Source organism: Antrostomus carolinensis, unplaced genomic scaffold (assembly GCF_000700745.2).
Source record: "Antrostomus carolinensis isolate BGI_N321 unplaced genomic scaffold, ASM70074v2 scaffold13114, whole genome shotgun sequence".
Classification (NCBI taxonomy): domain Eukaryota; kingdom Metazoa; phylum Chordata; class Aves; order Caprimulgiformes; family Caprimulgidae; genus Antrostomus; species Antrostomus carolinensis.
In genome coordinates, this window is record NW_010308779.1 from 13,106 (window position 1) to 34,108 (window position 21,003).

Sequence of the window (21,003 nt, forward strand, 5' to 3'; positions counted from 1 at the left end):
CACCAACTTCTCCAAACATCAAAGGACAAGTCAGAGTTACTTGTTATGTGTTTGTCCATATGTAAATATGGAGGTGTAACTCTTTAGAAGTAAATTGTATGTAAGATCTTGGTTTAATTAATTCAAGAGTGACATCCTGTTTCCTTTGCATCTCTCCACTTCCATGTGCTTCTAGAGATGGCTTATAATGTGTCTTTAACGTGGACAACATGAGGAGAAAGATATTTTCCATGCGTCTCTACAAGACGCTTAGTTATTTTCCCCCCTCACAACTTTGCCTGGTTTATCTCTACAAACTGGTGACACCAAAACATGCATTCTGTTTCACTTGTTGACAGCATAAGAAAAAGTATTACAATTCTGCACCTGTGGCATACTGTAAATTTCTGGGGAATTGTTTGTTTCTGACATTTTTTCTAAAAACACATTTGACTGAGGATGACAATTGTTCTTGTTCTTAGATTTGATCATGTAGATAGAGATCTAAAGAGCAACAGCACCACAGGGTTGTACAAGAAGAGAGCCCCCACAGGCATATTTGTGGGGTGGTTTCTTTCTGAGATTGCTGGTTTCCACTTGAATTTTCAAACATGTATACAAGATGCTTCTCAAGCTAACATTAGCAGCCTCGTTATTATACACTTTCAAAACTTACCTCTGTAGAAAGACGTAAGATTTTACTTTGCAGATACAAATGTCCAACTTCTTTGCATATGCAACATTTTTAAAATATGCCTTCAGCCAAATGCACATAGAGTCCTTGTGAATGTACAAAATGATAATACTTTGTCCTTTATTGCTATTTACTTAGCTCTGTTTTCTGTCTAGCAGTCAGGTATGTATTTCTTCTAAAGTATTGATTTTTAACAAGTCTTTTTGTGTGAGTGAGAAGAATCCTAGGATTATCTTAGTTTACACATTTTCAAAGTAAAATGCTACTGTAAGTATGCACTGTGTTATGGGTCATGAGGTTTGTTTAAGCCTGTGACAGAACCTGGAGAGCCTGAAAATCTGTAGACAGAGGAAACACCTCTCCGTATTAGTGTGAAGCAAAGCAGAGAGCTCCCAGGTGGATGAGATGCAGACGCCAGGGTCTGGGGCTTGAGTGGATCCAGGTGGACTATGCTGTCAAGGGCTTTCTGTGGGACCTGGGACAAGTCACTTTGACTGCTGTTCACAGTGAGATGAGAGGGATGCTGTGGGTGCTTCTGCACTGCTGGGCTGCAGGGACAGCTGAATGAGGGCAGAGCAATGCTTGTGGTGTGTGGAGTGAGTTAAGCAATTCAGGATGAAACTGAAAAAATCCAGCATGTATGGAGGGTAGCTCATGGGGAAATGTTGAGGTCATGGGTGTGTCTTCAATTTCTCACTGCTTGAAGCATGAGACACCAAAGTTGGTGCTCTCAGGACATGCTGACTTGGTAGTCTCAGAAGCACTTTTTGAAGAGTGGCACCTAAATTTTATTTCGAAGTATAATGTGATTTTTTCTTAAACAAAAAACAAACAAAAAAGCTGGAGAAGGCAACGGTCTTGTTTCATCTTAGTTCAGCTACTTTTCTGTCTACTAATGAGACCCACATTTCTCCTCTGCCAGGAGAATGACTGGGATACCCAGCAGAAAGCTGTCTGGTTTGCATGAGATCCTTAATGGTTTGGTAGAGCTAAAAGAGGAGAGATGCGTGCTGTGTTGTTGGTTTGGAAAGACTGTGGCCAGCTGGAAGGAGTTGTGCTGGGTTCCAGTCCCTGCCGCAAACCTATTTACATGTTTTAGCCTATGGCAAGTCTTCATGTACTGTGATGCTGAGCAGGAACTGGAAAAGGGACTTTCCTTCTCCACTGGAAGAATTAGGAGTATTTCCTTCCCAGAGTTCACAGAAGCCTATTAGACAGGGTGTTCTCCGAGGAGGTGGGAAGAAGTAAAGAGAGAATTAGTCATGTATATAATGCTCTGATTAACCTCTTTAACCACTAAGCTGTTACATAAAAGTCTGTCCTCCACCCTTTTTTTTTTTTTTAATTAATGTGCTGCTGCTGTATTTTATGTGGGAATAATTCTGGCAGTGGTTCTCAGCTCCCTGGGGGACACAGGTGGAAAAGAATTGAATTGGGGGAGTTGCAGGGCAGAGTTGTTTGCATGGCTTAGTTGTGAGCTGGATGTCAAAGAGCTTGGTTTTGTTAAGCCAAAGACTCTTCTGAACATGTCTGAAAGGAGACTCAGCAGGGTTAATGGAGAGCTTTAGTGCTGGAGATGGAGACTCCTATATGCTTTTGGTGACTGCAGCACTGCCTCATTCCTGAGTGGAAGGCAAGGGAGTAAAGATTGTATTTGGGACTTTAATGCCTAAATTCTTGTGGTGCTCCAGCCTTTATATTTGATGTACTACCTTTTTTTTTTAGGATGCAAAGGTACATATATATATGGGTAGATGCCCCCCTGTGCTCAGGAATTCTTGAAGATCTTATCGAGCATTTGTCTGTTGCTGACTTTCTGCTTGAATTACATACCTTCTGGAGACTTCACCTCTGGCTTTTGCTGCTTCAGTTCTCTGTCTGGGGAGTGGAAGTAATACTATTTCCTGAATATATATAGTATATATATATATATAAAATACTATTACCACAGAGGAGTTTTTGGAGAGCAATATATTAAGAAATGAGCAGTGAGATATTATTACATGGGAGTCACTTAGAAGCGGCCGTGTGTATCTCTCCAGATTGTAAGATGCTTGGGGCAGGATGCTCTTTCCCAAGACAGTTTTGTCCTTGTTTTGCCTCCCATGTGAATTCTGCTGTATTTTCTATCCCAGCTGCAATTAGCATGCTCCAGTGATGTACCTTTCAGCGGTGATGCAGTCAGTCCTTTGATTTGTATTAAGGAAGTTTGCCCTTGGTAATCTATCTTCTCAGCCTCTTCTCCTCCATCTGGAAAAATGGGATAATACTGCTTTTTTACCCGTGTGGGATTTTTTTTTGAGAAATCCAAAACAAACTTTATTACCTTGTGGTAGTGTCCCTACCTTCTTCCTGCAAGCCCACACTTGGCAAATGACAGAGGTAGGGCTTGTTACTATATGTGAAGTGGTTGCAGCACAGTGGGATCTTGATTCTCTGGTACAATAAATTATATTATGAAGTTAGGCAAAATACAGGATTTGTTAAACCTTTCTGTGCCTCCTGGTTCTATGCAGAGTTAATCTGAGGTAGGTTCTTGGTGTAGATCTCAAGTGACTAGTTTCCCAGTCTCTTTTTAACCTCATTTGAATTTCTACTTGCCCCTTAGGCAATGAATCTCTACAAGGCTCTTCCTTGATTTATTTGTTGCAGAGGTTGAGGAAGATAATGGCAGTGTGAGTTGTCCAAAGATGATGCAAACCAGCTTAGTATTCAACAGTGAGGATCACAGCTTTTCTTGAGTCTTCACTCTTCATCATGTGAATACCCTAGAAGTGTGAGAAGCTGTAAAATGTAGTTTTGGGCATAAATGCATGTTGGACTTTGGAAAATAAATACTAGTTGGAGAGCTGTCTTCAGCATAATATCGGAGGAAGATTTGATATCTGGTGCTCTCCACTGGAACGCTGCTGTTCTTTTCCACTTTGGTGAAGCAGTGGGATTTAGGTGGTAAAGTAGGTCACTTTCTCTATCTGAGCATCACTTTGCTGCTACCTTTCTTGGTTATACTTCCTCAGAAAAGGGTGCCAGTTCTGGAGGTAGAACAGCTGTGAATTTACCAAGTCTGTAATACCTCTCAGTGTACAGTCTAGCTTAGTCAGTAGAGCTGGATAATTTACAACTACATCAAATGAGCACTACACAGGTTCTTTGGTGGATATTTAGAATAATTTTGTATTGCTTTAGGCTGCATTGGCAGAAAATGGCATATATTTTAAAAACTTTGTTTACAGGTAGAGAGTTAAGATAAAGTGCTTTTTGGTGTGTGTGGATGGTGTTCAAGAGCATGTCTGAAGTACTCATAGTTGTGCTTTAACCACTGTTGAACAGACTCAGGTCCTGCTAACTGAGGAGTTGGCAAGGTTTTACTGTGCTGAGTATTTCTCCAGGTTCTTGGGCAGTTCTGCAGCTAGTTTAAGGAAACGTCAGTTTTGTGTTTGTGAACTGTTACATTTGTGATGTAAAGTCACCATATCCCTTGTTGTGACTGTTAAAAAATAAACTTTCTCACATTTCTTTCCTTTGCTTTCACCTACGCAACATGTTATTTTACAGTGGTGAACACTGACTTATGTCAATAAAGAAATCAGTCATTTTGAACTGCCTTCCCTTTATATTAAAGGTTAATATTTTCCAACTTACTCTTTTATCTTCACTGAAACTCACATAAAGGAAACAGTTTGAGCTATCCTCCAGTCATCAAACCTATTTCCCTTCCTCCTCCCTCTGGCTTTTTTTCTGTTGTCTTTGTGAAAACCAGATAGTGATTATACACAAACAGGTTTGCAGACAGTCAGTAGGTAGTTCAATGATTTTAAGGCTTCCTGGCAAATTTCTAGTGCAAACAGAATAGCACAAGTAAGTCTCTAATTATCATGGGAAGCTGCATTTGTGAAAAGGAATAATTATAATAGTTTGGGGAAAACAAGTTCTCATAAACCAAAATAGGTACAACCTCTGTATATTTTTGTGGGTAAGTGTTAGGATTTGAATGAGTATTTTTCATATAAATGCTTGCCTGAAACCTTTTTGATTAAAAGAGTGGCAAGATTACAGACCTAACAAACTAAATATGAAATTAACAAGCCCAGAGACTGCATTTTGGTAAACCATGGAATTATTCCATGGCAAGAAGCCAGAGATCCATTAAAAAACCCAACAAACAGGCATGGAAATGTGGTTTTGCTGTCTGTCATGCTGTCTGCTATAACTGAAAAAACATACACTGTTTTACAACTGTGGTTTTTTTCAGTTTTGACCACAGCATTTAATTTCTTCATGTGACCACTACCGAGCTAGGATGTCCACCACTAATGTACGCTAGTTTTTATTTATTTATTGTTTTGAATTAACTGTGTAGCTGGATGTTGGTGATTTGGTTTACCAGCTGATCTAACAGGTGACTCCAAAGAGTAGTTGAAACTTACAGCTAAACCAGATCATGACATTAACCCAAAAGGTGAAAAGTTTAGGATGTGGTTGATAGCAATATGTCTTGGTAGCAGGGTAGTGGAGGAAGTGAGACGGAGTGCCTTCCCATGCCCAGAGAAGTATCGGTATCTGTAACAAGATGAGCAGCTTGCCAGGAGTGCTGCTGCGTGGTTTGCTCTATTAACCGTGCTCTTACTTTCTGATTCAAAGGAGTGTTCACAAAAGGTCTCAGCTTAGAGATTTTTTGTGTCTGAGATTGAAATTTCCTGTGCACCTCAAGTGGGTGGAAGATGGTGTTAGTAAGGAAATGGGTGGTAAACTGAGTCTGGGGTGGGGTTTTTTTTGTTTGGTTTTCTTGTTGGGTATTTTGTGAGGGAGGGACTGGATGTTAACGTGGGTAAGTTCATTGCTTTATTCAGCACATACCCACAGAAATGCTAACAGCTCAAGGGTGGGGTGTGTAGGGGTAGCTGGATTAGGGGAGAGCCTTTTCAGTGCCTATTTTTGTGACAATTTAAAGTGCATGGGAAGCTACAGTGAAAGCCTTCTCTCTCAAGAGCAGATACAACATAATTGGTGGGTGTGTAGCCCGTTTTTCCATCCCAGACATCTCTATGAGGGGGTCAGGGGTGCAAAATTGGACCCACTTTCTGAAAGAATCCTGTTTGATTGATGCCTTTTCTGGTAAGAACATGTTTTAAAGAGAAAAACATTGCTATTATTATCATCACATGGTTAATCTGTTTATAGAGTTGATTATTTACCCCTTTCATTTGCTCACATTTGACCTACTTTCCATGTTCTAGATGTTTTTATTAAAGTCTGTGGGTGCAGTATGATGAAGACTGCACTTAACATATGGTGCATTCTGAGCATTTGCCTGAAATTAATGCAGCTCATAGTAGCTCTCCACACAGAGTGTGATCTCACAGGGAGTTACAGCACTGGAAAAGGTTTCATGAAATCTACATTTCCCAGTCAGAGAGCTCTCTTTTACTCCATGCCTCCTGCTCTGCTCTTTATGGCATTTTCTTAAACTTTATGGTTCTTTAAAAAGTTATTTTGAGATTATAACCCTCTTGGATGAAGAGTATTTGAAAACTTCAATGGTGCTGATGTAATTTAAAGATAAATGCCATTTAGTTGTTGCTTGACAGAGTCTGTCCTGGCAAGAGTTTTACTGGGGGAATGCCATTCAAATGAACTGAACACCAAGATGTATTTAGTGTATCCAGCTGTCTTGGACAAGTGAATTTCCTGAACATAATAAGCATGCATATCTTACAAATGTCGTAGCATTTGCTTTGCAAATGTGTCTTCTTTGGAAGGTTAAAAAGAGAATTGTAAACTGCCTGATTATTTTAGATATACTTCACTAGTGAAACTACCACTTGTTAGGTATTCACATGTTGAAGGGTAAAATTACCCGTTCTTTTACCTTGTTCTCCTTCACTAAGGGGAAAAATAGCAAGAAAACCCAGGTGCAGAAATGCTGAATTCCAAATAGAGTCATTTTCAGCAGAGGTAGTTATGATCCACAATGATTGAAATTGTGAGCCATGACAATTCATATCAATATTTTTTCCTCAGTAGGAGTCAGAGCTACAGACTGTTGTTTTGTTGTTGCTCTCAGGAATGCAGTATTCTGCTGTATCAAGAGTCCTTTCCTGTTGAGCTAGTTGTCGTGGCAAGTGTTTTACTTAAAAAATATTAATATGAATCAGTATCATCTGAGTGGAATCAGAGATGTGTGAAACACTGGAACTTCCAGTCTTTCCTTGTTGGATGAATGTGCTCAGTTGGCCAGCTCCTTGGTACTGTCCCTCTTACTCCCAGGGCAACCTGTTCCAGAGAAAAGGAATTGGGATTCTGACTGTCTGTGTCATCATATGTAGTACAGTGTAAGCCACAAGTGACAAGGCCGATGACGGTTCATCCTAGCTTGCCCGTCTGTAGGGTACTACATTATGGAAATTCGTGCTTCAGTAGAAATGTGGCATTGCCATTTCGAAGCGTGAGGAAGTGATGAGTCGGCACCTGAAATCAAAACCTGCATTTAAATTCAAAGTAAAAGAAGACACATGCCCTACTTAGACAACCTTAGGATTTTGTATAAATTTCACTTGTTGAGTGTTGATTAAAAAAAAATAATTCTTTAGGTGGGAAAGGATGAGAAGTGTCTTAAATATAATCTGATCCTCAGATGATCACTTTATTCCAGAAGCTGAGACTTGATAAAATAGCACCAAGAAGTAGGTAACATTTATTTGACTTCAGAAAGAATTAACAGTTATCATACTTTCACTTGGTTTAAAAATTGAGATAGTAACATGACTTACTTGAATTTGTGTCATTGGAAGGATCCAAAATTGAAGCTTGATTATAACACTGCTGTAAAATCCACTGCACTATTCTTTAATCTCTTTTGGGGTGTTGTTAAAGTCATGCTTTTGTCTACTGGCTTAAAAGGGGAAGGATTTTTATCTACTATGTCAAATAGAAAAATCTGTTACCTTAATCTATGGAAATTTCATCTGAGTATTGCTGATTTTCATAGTACAACAGGGAGTTGTAATGGAAGAGGAGTTAAAATGTTGCTTCCTTTGTGTAGACTACTTTCCTTGAAATAAATACCAGGATTTTTTGCTCGATTTCTTAAGCTAGTTGATAGCTATTCACCATGTTTTGTGAAATTGCTTGGTAGGAAGAACAGACGAGGGACTGAAGGTGAAACATGACAAAGTTTTTAAACACTGTAAGAATTCTTGTAACCAGACCTAACAAATCCACTGAATAGATCAGTGTGCTGATCCTAGTATTTATCTTTTCTGGAAACAAACATAGTCAAGTGTGATTATCAGTGAATCAGAAAGGGTATGGGCTCTACCTTTCATGACCTGCAGGGCTGAGGCAGGTAAGCAAAGGAACCAGGGATGGAAGAACAGAAGTAACCTCATTCCTGGTGCAGAAGGGCTGATTTCTGGCCTCCAGGTAAATCTGGAAGAAAATACAGTGAGTTGAGCAGTCACATTTCTGTTTTTGTGGGCAACTTTTGATTGCCACTTTTATAAGTTTATTGATCAGCTTTATGTTGTTCATTAAAAACTGGAACAACACAACACTTGCTGGAGAAACTAAATATTCTTCCTTCTTTTTTACCAGACTATTACATGTTACCATTGGTTGCAGTGTCTTCTGCAAGATTCAAGACCGATCAGTACAACCTTGTAGATGTAACTGGAAATCTGGCATAGTCTTCATAGATTGTGGCACAATCACACTGTGATAGTGGATCAGCTTCTTAGTGATTAACATTTAGAGCATACTGCTCCAGAAAAAGCACTGTAGCCATAATACAGAGAGTGAATGTAGGATACTGGGTGCCTGTAGCTACTTCTGAGTCTTTGTTTATGTGTATTTGCAAATGAAAGGTAAGTGCTGGTGGGGATCAGAAGTGAGGGGTTGATCTGGTTTAAGCCACAGCCGGCAGCTCAGACCACGTGGTTGCCCACCCACTCCATCTCCATCCTTCTCCAGTGGGATGGGGAAGCAGGGTAACAACAAGGGGCTCATGGGTTGAAATGAGGACAGGGACGGCTCACTCACCAGTTATGGTCATGGGCAAAATGGGCTTGACTTGAGGAAGAAAAAACAATTTAATTTGTTACCAATCAGAGTAGGACAGTGAGACATAACAACCACATCTTAAAACACCTTCCCCCACCACCCCTCCTTTTTTCCCAGGCTCAAATCCCTTTGCTCCCGATTTCTCTACCTCCTCTCCCCCAGCAGCACATAGGGGACAGGGAATGGGGGTTGCAGTCAGTTTGTATATGCCGATCTCTCCAGCATGAGGAGAAGGGCTAAAAAGAGTTCAGGAAGAGTGTTCCAACATGGGATTCCTACGTTGTCATGGACTTCTTCGGGTGCAGCCCCTGGCTCTGGCATGGGGAACTTCAGGCAGACCTCCTCCTCTCACTCTGGTATGTGAGTCTCCGGGGTCTTCTGCTTTGTCGTGAGCTCTCCACCATAATACCAGCAGCCTTTGGGCACAGCCTCCTGCTCCAGTGCAGAGTCCTTCATGGGCTGCATGTGGATATCTTCTCTGCTGTTAAACCTCTGTGGCTGCAGGAGACTCCATTTACCTCCTCTCCCTCTTTTATTTTTTAATTTTTTTTCCCCTCACTGACCTGAGTGCCTCCTCCAGTTGTTGATGTTCTTTTTTTTTTTTTTTTTTATGTTGATGTTCCTGATCACTTTCCCTCCTTTACCAAACTGGTTCTTCCCCTCATAAATATGGATTCACAGAGGTGTTTCACCAATGCTAATTGGCTCAGCCTGGTCTGGAGGTAGATCTGCCTTGGAGTCAGGGGAGCTTCTCAAAGCTTCTCACAGAGGCCATCACTATAGCCCCTTCCCCCACTACCAAAAATGCAACCCTCACATAAACCCAACACAGGGGTGGACACTGACAGCTATATTTTGTAGAGGGAAAACAATTTTAATGTTTATTTTGTGGTAACATTTAAAAAGTATGTCAGAATCTCCTTTCCTAAACACCATGTATGTACATTTCAAAAGCATAATTTTTAGATTCATTTTTCCAGGGCAGTTAAGGACACCTAAGTTAAACGTCAGCCTACTGAGGATGGGTTGTGACTCTCTCTCACCTGTTTTTGATTTTTTTTTTTTGTTTGCTCTTCATGATGTACACATTGAAAATACTGATCTGCAGTATTTCTTTCTGACTACTTTTCCTGCTACCCCTGAGAAACAGAGTATGAACTTGTGATGTAAATGAATAGGGGACTTTCTATATCCGATTAAATTAAAACTGTGCAATAAAACTGCTGTATGTATATAGTTGCAAGGACAGGCTGAGACTGACTTATGCTATTATCATCAAGCACAGAAGAACTCTGGTCAGACTCCTCAGAGCAATGTATGAGGGGAGGAATTGAGTAGTAAAGGAGTGCTGATCTTGCAAGTGCTACTGTGTTTCAGCTTCTATGGGAAAGATTAAAATGGGCATTTCTGACCTAATGGCAGCTAGGAGACAGATGCAAAAGACTGAACTCAGAGCTGAAGCTGCCTTAGTGTGATGCAACAAGTTTATAAGCTTAAAAAACGTTTTGTTCATTTTCTTAAACTATGAAATAGTCAGATTCCTTCAGTTGGTGGAGAAGGATGGAAACTTCTCAGCCCTATGTTATGAGGCCATATTTCACAAAACAAAGTATTGCTGTGAAATGCTCATGTTTGCTGGTAGGTGAAGGGATAGTACTTTATAGAGGACTTCAAAGCTCTGCTGATGGAAATAGCCCCTCCCATGGCAGTGTCCCCTTCTTCCTCATTTCTGTCTGCTTTTTGAGCAAGTGTTTCCTGCTACCTTTGAGGAAGGGAAATGACGCCAGACTCTGCCATGTCAAGTCCTTACAGCCTTTTTTCTGGATGCTTTGCAGGTGCTTGTGGCAGGGCAGGATGCAACTTGCTAGCTAGTGGCAGCCTGAACAATTGAAGGCCTGTGAGGATCTCCAGGCTGTGCTTTTCTATTCTGCTTCTTGCTGATAGAAGTCAATATTAACAAAAAACATTGACTTCCTCAAGTGACAAGCTTGAAGCATGTCTATATGTCACCTTACCTGACTTGCTTTTTACTGTTTTAATCATGAATGATTCAGTATGTATCCTTTCTTGCTAAGTTGAGCTCCATGGGGTTCTTGAGACATTAAATAAAAGCCACGTCTTATCAGTTCACTTCAGCAGCCCATGGATCGGGATGTACGTTAGAAAATTGATTTTGAAAATTCTGCCACTCCAATATATTGCTTGTGTTGCTGTCTGCAGTATTTTGTGCAAAACAGGCACCTGAATTAACTTGCAAAGGGTAACTATGAAGGTTACAGTATTTCATAAACAAAAAACTTGATAGTTACCCGTTGCAAGTTAATTCATAAACATAGCTGGGATGTTTGTAAAGAGGGCTGATAGGAAAGTGAGGTGGAGAATGTACCTGTGATTATGGGGCAGAGCCTGGTGGTCCTGCTTGCGTTCAACTTGTACGTGCATTGCTCAAATTGAATCTCCTGAACTTGAGCAATTGGCTCAGTGAAGAAGAGGTTTTCTGTTTAGTATCCTTCTCACCAGAGAACTTTTCCCTCCACTCTCTTCAACCACAGGACTAGACTTTTTGTGGCTCAGTTTCCAAACACCATTCCTTTAGGGCTGAAGAGAAATTTTATATTCAAGGCTTGCAGTATTTCCAGACAACAGTCTGTGATTAAAACAAAACACATTCTTCTTTATGAAAGAAGAGTTAATTTTCTGTGAAATACTAAGATTAGCTTTTTTGCTTGCTTTATTCAGAATTGTGGTATGTCTCATACTGTGTAATAATGTTTTTTGTTCTCACTAATTTGTGAAATGCCTGTTTAGATATTATGGGTGTGTGCATGTGTTCTTGGTAAGCACTTAATAAACTAGATTGATCTTTTTGGCAAAAGGCTGCACTGTGTAGAACAAATTAAACCTGAAATAAGAGTTGTTTCAGATTATTTTTCTGAAAGTGTAATTGCATATATTCTTTTTCCTACTGGCTGCTGAAATGGGTTTCCCAATAGTGTTTTATTATTCTGTTTTATTTCAACAATACATATATAGTAGTTTTGTTTCCATTCCACCGACAAACCTACAGCCTCCAGTGGTAATTCTTTACCAGCAATTTTTTATGTTTGTAATAACTATGGAACTTTGTGAAATATAGTGGAAATATTTTCCTGAAGTTTATATGCTATAAATAAAATCCCAATTCTAATTTTTCCCTCTGCCAAAAAAGAATGCAAATGGAGATTTTCTTAAGTAACAAATTGATTCTGAACTCCCTATGTATTAGAACATTTCTGACTATTTTAATATCTGGAGTTTATATGACTCTTGCCTCTCTTTTTGTCCCCATCTGTGCTAAGAATTCGGACATATGCTGAAATACTTATCAAAGCACTTAAACACATTCCCATATTTTTCCATGTGCTTATGTCCTATTTTAGCTGTGTGTGGCAAGTGTAAATTGAATTAAACCTCTACGTTGCCATCTTGAAAGGGATTTAGGAGTCTAATGATCTGTCACATGCTCCCCTCTGCGCAGAGCTGGTAGTTGTGGGGCCGTGGCTGTGCCCCAAGGACCAGCTTTGCTGAGCACCCTCAGGGGTTGGGTCAGGAGTGTAGCCTTGCCCACAAGCTCATCTTCTGAACATTTCCCAGAATGCTTTATAGGAACTTATGAACTTAAAGGTCAGGTTTTTAGGTGTATTTAGATAATTAAGTACCATTTAAACATTGGCTTTGGTCAAGAAGATTTTGTTGGCTGAACCTGGGACCTAAGCTGTTACTCTTGTGTTGTATCCCTGTAGTAATGCCAAGGGGCTCTTAACTGATACAGTCCTTCATTCCTTCACCCTGCTTGGGTCAGATTCTGGCACAGTGATTTCATTGTTGTCTCCATATGCATAACAAAATGGAAAATTATTCCTATTGTAGTTAATAAATATTTAATATTTCCCTCTCTTTTTTAAAAAAGATGCCATGAAGGTGGCTATGAAAAGAGCTCAAAACTGTGTCTCTTGTAGGTGTCTCCCAAAGGATGCAAACAATTCAAGCTGGTATTAGATAAGTAAGAAGACTATTCCAGCCCAAGCCCTCCCTACCTCTCTCTCCTTCATCTTTTCTGGTTCCATGCTGGTGTGTTTATGCAAAACCAAACATCTTTTGTGTTTAGGGAAAGAAGTAATGGAAGTGTCGGTGTTTGTAAACTTATTTGACAAACTATGGCAGCAGAAGCTATCCTTTTTATATTTTGGCATGAACAATTGCCCTTTTATTGGGCCATTAATGCTATTTCAGAGCATCACACTGTATCCACAGGCAATAATTTAGCAGCTGTTTATCAGGAGGTTTCATAAAGCTTTGAATAGTATTATAACATTCAGTAACCCTAACAACAGCATTTCAGAATCTGTGCTGGTTTAAATGGGATATCCATGAATGTAGTTGTTCAGGGATGCGTGACCCACATAACCTGTAAATTTGATTGGAAGTTACAGTGCTGGCATAGGCTGATGGATAGCAGATTAGAGCCCTGATTAACCATGTGATTCACAGGCTGGGAATATATTGTCCTAAGAAAGATTCATCAGATGCAATCAGAATTTCAAGTGGTCAGATGAAATTCAAATACGCCGTGTGCTATTTATTTATTTAATTAATTTCCAGAGCAGAAAGATACTTCTTGGATGAATCTGCTCCTCACCCTAAAGCTGTCTGTCTGTTATTCATCAGAAAGCAGGTCGCAGTTCAGTGAGCAGAAGAAAAGATTTTAATAGAAGCTGTGCCAAGGGCTGTAATGCATCATTTTAGGGCCCTAATTACATTACAATGACAAATATCAGTGGTGACAACAGCAATAACCTACATCCTGTAATGGCTATGCTGGAAAAGGAGTTCGGGCACTGTGCCATCAGATTAGACTTGGTTTCAAATCGTGGGCCATAAGAAGTGTGTGTGTGTGTCCACAGTATTATTGGCCGATAGCTGAAGCCCAGTTCAAAGGCCTGTAAATAAATGATACCTCTCTAAAGCCTGGTCCCATGGGACAAAGAGGCAAAATTAAATGACTGTGAAAGGAACCGAGTTTCTGAGGCAACTTTGGCTTTCTATGTGAGGAACTGTCTGCCTGATTTTATGGAACCATACTTTTTCCTTCTCTTGCCAATTAGATTGATAATGAAAAACCCACTGGCCTGACACCTATGAGAAAGTAGAAGATCTTGAACTGTTTTTTAAATGTAGAGTTTTAAAAATGTGTATGAGCCTAGAAATGTCAAGTGGACTTATGTTTTATTTTGTGACTGACTTTGTACCTCATGCAGAGAAGAACAAGTTTCCAAGGCCCTCTCCCATGGCAGTAGGAGCAGATCTACTGAGATGCTAACATACGTCATCTATAACTAAACCAGCAAGTTGTAGGGTGGCATTGCAAGAAACCCACCTTAGTTAGCTTCAGGCAGCTAACTCCTCCTCTTGTATGTTTTGTTGTAAACAGCTAAGCTTGTTGCTGTGATATTACCCTGTACAGTTAATTACAAAAATAGCTGCAGTGTCAAGGCAGAGGGTACTTTGTATTTACTATGTGAAAATGTCTGGTTTAAGATTTTTTTGGTACAGAATGTGTAATATCCTTCTCATCATTTGCACACATATGCAGTGTTTTCCTTCATGCCTTCCTGCTGCCTGTGGTCTCCAAAGGTAGGCAGGCTGAGTCTCAGTTGTGCTGTGCCTCTGCAATCCACTGCTGCTCAGCTGGGCTGTCTCCTTGCTGCCCAGGTGTTGGGGGTGATAAAACATAACTGTACACACAACCATGCAACTGGGGATGCTCATTGTTAGGGGAAGTGAAGACTGTTATAATGAGGAAATCATGTAAACACTTGCTTTGGCATAGCAAGGGCTTCTCAGCTTTGTTGTGACTGGCCTAGCAGGCCCCTTACCTAGCTGAGAAATGCTGCTAAGGAATGTCTCAGCATCTCCTGAAGCTGTTGGCAAGCTCTTTTTCTTCTTCGTAGGTTGAGCTGGGTGCTGTCTCCATCAGCTCACGTTCCTGCTTACAGCATGAAAAGACTCACTGTTCTGCACGCCAGTGGGATTGATACCAAGAGGTCTATTACAGTTGTGTAACTGTTCATATTTAGTCACCTGTTTTTAGTTACTTACTTACAGCTTTTTGGAAGAAGCTTTTTAGCTTAACGTTTCCCAGGCTCAGAATCTGCCGGAGGTGAATTTTTGTATAAATACTGAGAAAATATGTTTCAACCACTTTTTGGCCAGCAGAGCAGTAGAAGAGAAACATAACTTCTTCTGTTGGGGAGGGGGGAGGAAAGTGATCAAAAGAAAAACATCATAGCTGAAATAGCTTGAAATAGCTGGAGTTGAGTACCTTAATTGAGAAGAAATGCCTTAAAGTGAGTTGAATAAAATGATTTTTGTTGACTAAGCTGTATTCTAGCTGAACTAGATTTTACAGGTTTGATGGAGAAGTCGTTGAAGTTTTACAGCCTCTGTTACTCAAGAGGTCAGATAAGGCAATTTTAACAGTCCCTTCTGGCCTTAAAATCTATGAATCTACAAGCCTTTTAAAATTACATGCTGAGCTTCTGCGTAGCACTTTGAGACAGTTTTATTCTCAGTTCCTAAGCAGTGCAGTAGAGACATCCAGCAAACACAGCTGTGGTAGAAGAGTGGTCTTCTGCTGAGCATGGCCAAGGCAAAGGCTCTCCACAGCAGCCATGCAGGGGGTGGGTAAGGTTGCGACAGGCATTTTAAAGATGGGTAGGAGGAGTTGTTTTGCAGTGGAGGAAAGTGTCACATGCCTTTTTTAACTAAGACATATGTAAATGACAGGTCAGAGGGGCTTCAGCTCATGTCAGGATAGTGGCAGTTTAGGGTTTTCTCTTCATACGGAAAAGCCTCAAAGAGCAGGATGTGTTGGTTTCTCTTTGGCTGAAAGACACTCCGGATATTCCTTTAAAAAAATACAGCAGCATGGCTGGGACCCAAAATTTGCAAACTACCAAACAGTACTTGAACCACTACAGCACAGGTACTTTGCAGCTGTACATTATGTTATGGTCTACAATTCCTTAATCAAATATTGTTTCCTAAGAATGCTGTATTAGATCATGCATCTTCTCTGGCTGAAGATTAGATGCACACATCTTGTCATTCCCTCTACTGCTCTGTGTGACAAGCAGTTTGTAACTCTCTGTGTCAACAAGGACAGTGAACATTGTCTATTTAAAGGGGTATTTTAAGTTTTATGTTATGGGATAGCTGATATTGTAGGCACATACAGACCTTTGCAATTAACTGGTAGTGTAGCTTTGTGGTGAACAGTACATGTTCTCAAGTGCCCTTTAAGGTACTTACGCTGCTGAATAAACAGAAAAGGCATAGTAGATGAATGTAAAAAATGTATATGTAATCTATAACTTTAATGACATGAGGACTTGCATAAACACTGAAGGCCAGTGAGAAGATACTGGGCTGTGTAACATAGAAATTGCTATATAAATTACCCACGGGAGCTTATGGATTTCAGAGAAATTAAGAAATTGTATTGCAAAGTAGGGCGTGTTAACTTGAGTGTATGGCAGCATGCACAAGGGGGCAGAGTTAGTTTCACATGTGCCCTTACCTCTTGCATACCATGTCTTCTGCTCAGGTAACTGTGGTATTCCTTGAACCCAGATTTATTTCATATGTGGCTCTGACTTTTTTTACTGCTAATTCTGAGCCTTTCTGTTCTATAGGTTCTTTTCTAAGTGTTTGCAATTTAAAAGACAGCATAGCAAAAAGGCTGGAAGGATTGCTGTTAAAAGAGGGAAGCATAAATTGCACAAGTTTGTATGTCTGCATCATACAGTTAGTGACTTTGCAAGAGGAAGAGCATTCTGCCCTACCGTATAATGAAGAACTAATCCTGGTTACAATTTATTATAAGCAAGTTATGATTTATTGTAAGAAAGACTATGTGGCTTTAAATATTCTGTTTCTGAAGCTGTAATTCTTGTGTTGTGTCTCCATATCTCTTCCATCTCCATTGAGATTTGCAGATTAAATATACAGAATAAGAATTGATCTCCAGTATGGGAACTAAACATTGTATATTATTAATTTCTGATCACAATTGCAACACAAAAGTAACTACTGTTAACTTCAGGTTTGATAACAGCATAAATACGATACAGAACTGCAGTATCCCTTTCTAAAATAAGTGGTAGAATGATTATCAGTGAAATTGTATATTGTGTTGCTAATGTTCTCATGATATGCAATGTTAGTATAGAAGTAACTGGTTTGTTTGTTCCCTTTGCTTACAGTGGTATTGCTGTAATTTGAAATGTTCCTTCTATTTGCCTCTCAGGGAAGAGTTTAGTTTCATACATGATATTGTGTTTATCTTCTTTGTTAACAGCTCCTGAATATTTTTTCTTAAAATGCCTTCGATTGCATAAGCAGAATCAACTTCTCTTTGTGTCAGTTCTAAACTGTATTTTTTAAGGAAAACTTTTTGGCCAGAAATTATTAGCTTCCTAGGTATTGTTGAATTGGTGTCCAAATCCTTTTTTTATTTTCGTAATCTATTCTGAGCAGAGGATGACTAGAGATGAAAAAAAACCAAACAAATGTTATCTTCTGTGTTCATGGGTGACAATTGCATCTGAGAATTTATGTAATTGAACTTCTTTCTTCTTGTCACTTGCAGGCAGAAATTGTCAAGAGGCTGAATGCTATATGTGCACAAGTCATTCCCTTCCTGTCCCAAGAGGTAGGTAGTTGTTTGTACTGGTGCTGATCTAAACAATTGCCTCGTCATAGCTATTACAAAAGTGGGACTTTTTTTTGAGACTGTTTCCTTACAAATATCTTAGTTCTTGTAGATGACTTTCCACAGTGCTGTTATCACTAGAACTTCATTATCTTTTCCAAGTCCATTATAATATCATCTAAATATATTTATGAAATGGAATGTGTTGTAAAATGGTGAGCAAAATTTTAGTTGTTTAAATATTTTGTTCTCATGTACAGTGCAGTTTTCTCACAATTGTGAATTTGTCAGTCTGAAATCAGGGGGCAGCTAGAAGGGCATGATTTGTGCTACATTATTGGCAGTGGGCATTAAAGTTCAGCAGAAATTTATATTTTGGTGTATCGAGTAGTGGTGTTCAACACAGTTGGCATACAAATGCAGCATTTTTCCTGCCTTTTTTTCTCTCTGCATGCCAGATTACTTCTTACTTTAAATCCTTTTATGTCTTCTGTGTATTTGGGGAATATAGACAGAAGATTGAAACTCACCGTGAGCTAATTTCTTTAAGCACTAATTTTATCCAAATTATGATTTGCTGGTATTATCTTGAGTGCATTGTAGATACTTTCAGGAGAACTGGGCTTTGGGGGAATTGGTGGGAGGTAGCAGAGGAGCCTTGGAGCCACAGGCATGCGTGAAGTAAAATGAATGGAGGCCTTGGGTGCTTAATGGCTTTCCCTGCCCACCCCATTGGAGGGAAGGGACTGGAGACTGGGGTCCGCCGGTGCAGGCTGGCATGTGTCTATTTAACACATGGTTTCATTTGAGTAGAATCAGTAGCTGAGAAGTCAAGGCTGGAAGGTGTATTTCTGTGCATGGCATCTGTAAAACATTGTGCCTAAGAACATGTTGTGACTCTTTCTCCAACCTTTTTCAGTTGCTCTATAAATTGCCATTGCTTTTCAAGAAAGATGCTCATCCCGCTGCAAATGAGATGCTGTGTGCTCAAAACTAGCATCAGACTAATACACTGTATGCGTGCATGAGCTTGTTCATCTTTGTTTGTTTGAAATGAGAATAACACTATTAAAACTAGAACCTGACAATGTTCATGAGTGCTGCTGTACTCTCTGCTTATAAGGATGGATTTTTGGAAACTAAATGATGTGGAATGATCTAGTTACATTGCTGGGGGACCAGAATTCAAGTCCTGCAAGGATCTAAAATAAGTAGCTGTTGATTTTGTTCTTTGACTGCTACAATATCTCTATACATCTAGTTACAGGGTTTTATCTGCTGTGCAGGAGTAGCACAGCATATAAAAACAAGGTGTAAAGCTGATTCATACTTATGCTGAAGTGAGCACTAAAATGACATGATTTTGAAACAAAGGCAGGGATTAGTAATTGGCAGGCAAAACTGTGATCTTGGTTAAGACATGGGATCAGCATTTCCATGACAGAAGCATCTTCTCTAGAGTATGTGATGTCGTGTTTAGAAACTTTGTACTGGTGTATTACTACTGGAACTGCTATTTTCAGCTGAAATGCTAAACAAAACTTGTTTACTGTACACAAGTAAGTCATGCTGCTCTACTTGCTCTGCTTCCACAAACATAGCCCATGTGCTTTCTTGGAGTAGGTGTTTCTTGCCAATTAGACAAGCAAAGGGATTACATGGATTTAGAGTACACTTGAAGAAAGACATGTTTGATTCAGAGTAACTGACAGATTTTGGCCTTTGATTTTGGGAATCCTAGCCTCCACCCCCCTCTACATGCTCAGGTGGCACGGGGGAGGGGGGAGGGGAGGGGGGAGAAAAAGAAAAAGAAGAAGCAAAAGCTGTAGGTTTTTGAGCTTTGATGTTAGTGGCATCCCACTCAGGTGAGCATGGGCTCTCTCCTTTTTCTGTGCTCTCTGTACATTGTGCTCTTCTGTCCCTGGAGCTAAATCACTCTGGAGTCATTCTCCTGAAAGCTGGTATTGATACATTTTAAATCCCTGCCTTAGAGGGAGAAGGCACTGTGAAGGCTGCAGTTGTACTTCTTTCTTTTCTTCCATTGAAGAGAATTTCCCATGTGGTGCTCACATGCAGTAACTTGTGAATTATAAGCCAAGGTCCTTGGATCACCATTTAACAACCTCCAGGCCATCAAGCTAGATATGGAGAACAATTTTAAAGTAATTCTGGACCTAGCCATTGCAGTAGCTTGTCATTAATACATTAGTTATAAGAACTATGTAAGTAGACAACTGAGATGATCCAGATTGTAAATTAGAAAATGATGTTGTACCACTTCTGTCATGAGTACAGTACCACCCAGTAGGGGCTTAAGCACACCAGCGTCAGTGTGCTTAATGACTGCTGTTTGCTGTGTTAGGCTTTAGATCAGAGCTTTGAGTTAAGCAGTTTTAGATCTGAAAACAAGCTTTTGTACGGCTTCTGTGCTAGTGAGCCTCTGCTTTTTAAATCTGTAGCCCACAAAGTTTCCTTCACCTGTTTGCATGTCTCATTTACTAAGTCTTACAGCTCCTCCTCTGTGCATGTTGCATGGTGTAAAAGCTCTTTGGGCTACAGAGGAGATGGAGAAGTAAAAAAATTCAAAAATTCATCATTTTTACATGCCTTGACAAAGACAAAAGGGAGCACTTCCAAAAAGCTGGTGTATGCATGTGTGTTTCAAGTGAGCTTTTTAGTTCACCTAGCAAGAGGGGAGAGGGACTAGACAGCAGAGAGATTGAAAGAGGAAGCACAAAATTCTCTTCATGTGCCTTGGCAGTGCCACTGATCGTGATAGTTTTCACATTGGGGTTAGGAAAATTTTGGTACTTGTTTGGCCTTTGTTAGTAGACACATTTATTTAAATCAGTTTATGTTGGCATATGCTGATGAGGCGAAAGAGAACTGATCTCCAGATTTGAGTATTCTGCTACTTTTGGTTTCTATGTAATTTGTGCCTTTAAAAAGAGAGTGTCTTAATGGAAGTCTCTTTGTTTCATCATCTAGATTGAGAATGGAATTGCAGTGTCTTTTTGCTGTTTATGCATTTTGCGTACAGTCTAATTGTCGAATAGGGGCTAAAAAATGTGATCGGGCTCCTTTGTATTGTGCCTGAGGGAAAAATGAACAAAATACAGTGGTTACATGCACTGGTGGCAACATTATTGCCTCATAATAGCACCAGGTTAACTTGCCTTATTGCTTGTTAACTTTGTAAGGAATCAATGGCTTGCGATAACTCACTTAGAAGTAAGAAATTGTGGCCAAAATCGCTAGAGATCTTGTGAAAAGGATGCAATTATAATACATCACCCTGCAGTGTACTAGTGTCTGCTTTGTTTCAGAGGGTAATCATGAAATTCTCTAGGCTTCAGTCAGTTTTACTGTGCTGTACATCATCTAAGCATATATTGAAAATAAAGTTCCCAACCTGCCTAAATATGCAGTCAAGTGGTACCTTGTTTTTATATTGACTCTGACTTAGGCAGGCTGTAAAAAACAGCACCAAGAAATATGAGCTTCTGGTTTTGATAGGAAA

The 21,003-nt window shown here is 39.8% G+C and overlaps 1 protein-coding gene across 1 annotated transcript in view; it reads left to right on the forward strand.

The window, feature by feature from the left end:
* The window catches only part of LOC104523348 (TLE family member 4, transcriptional corepressor), a gene marked incomplete at its 5' end in the record, with an annotated part of 96,523 nt that overhangs the window by 12,348 nt on the left and 63,172 nt on the right, over positions 1-21,003 (forward strand). Inside the window, one exon of the mRNA XM_029084475.1 lies at positions 17,421-17,483. Coding sequence (XP_028940308.1) covers positions 17,421-17,483 — 63 coding nt within the window. The remainder of the gene's footprint in view (positions 1-17,420; positions 17,484-21,003) is intronic.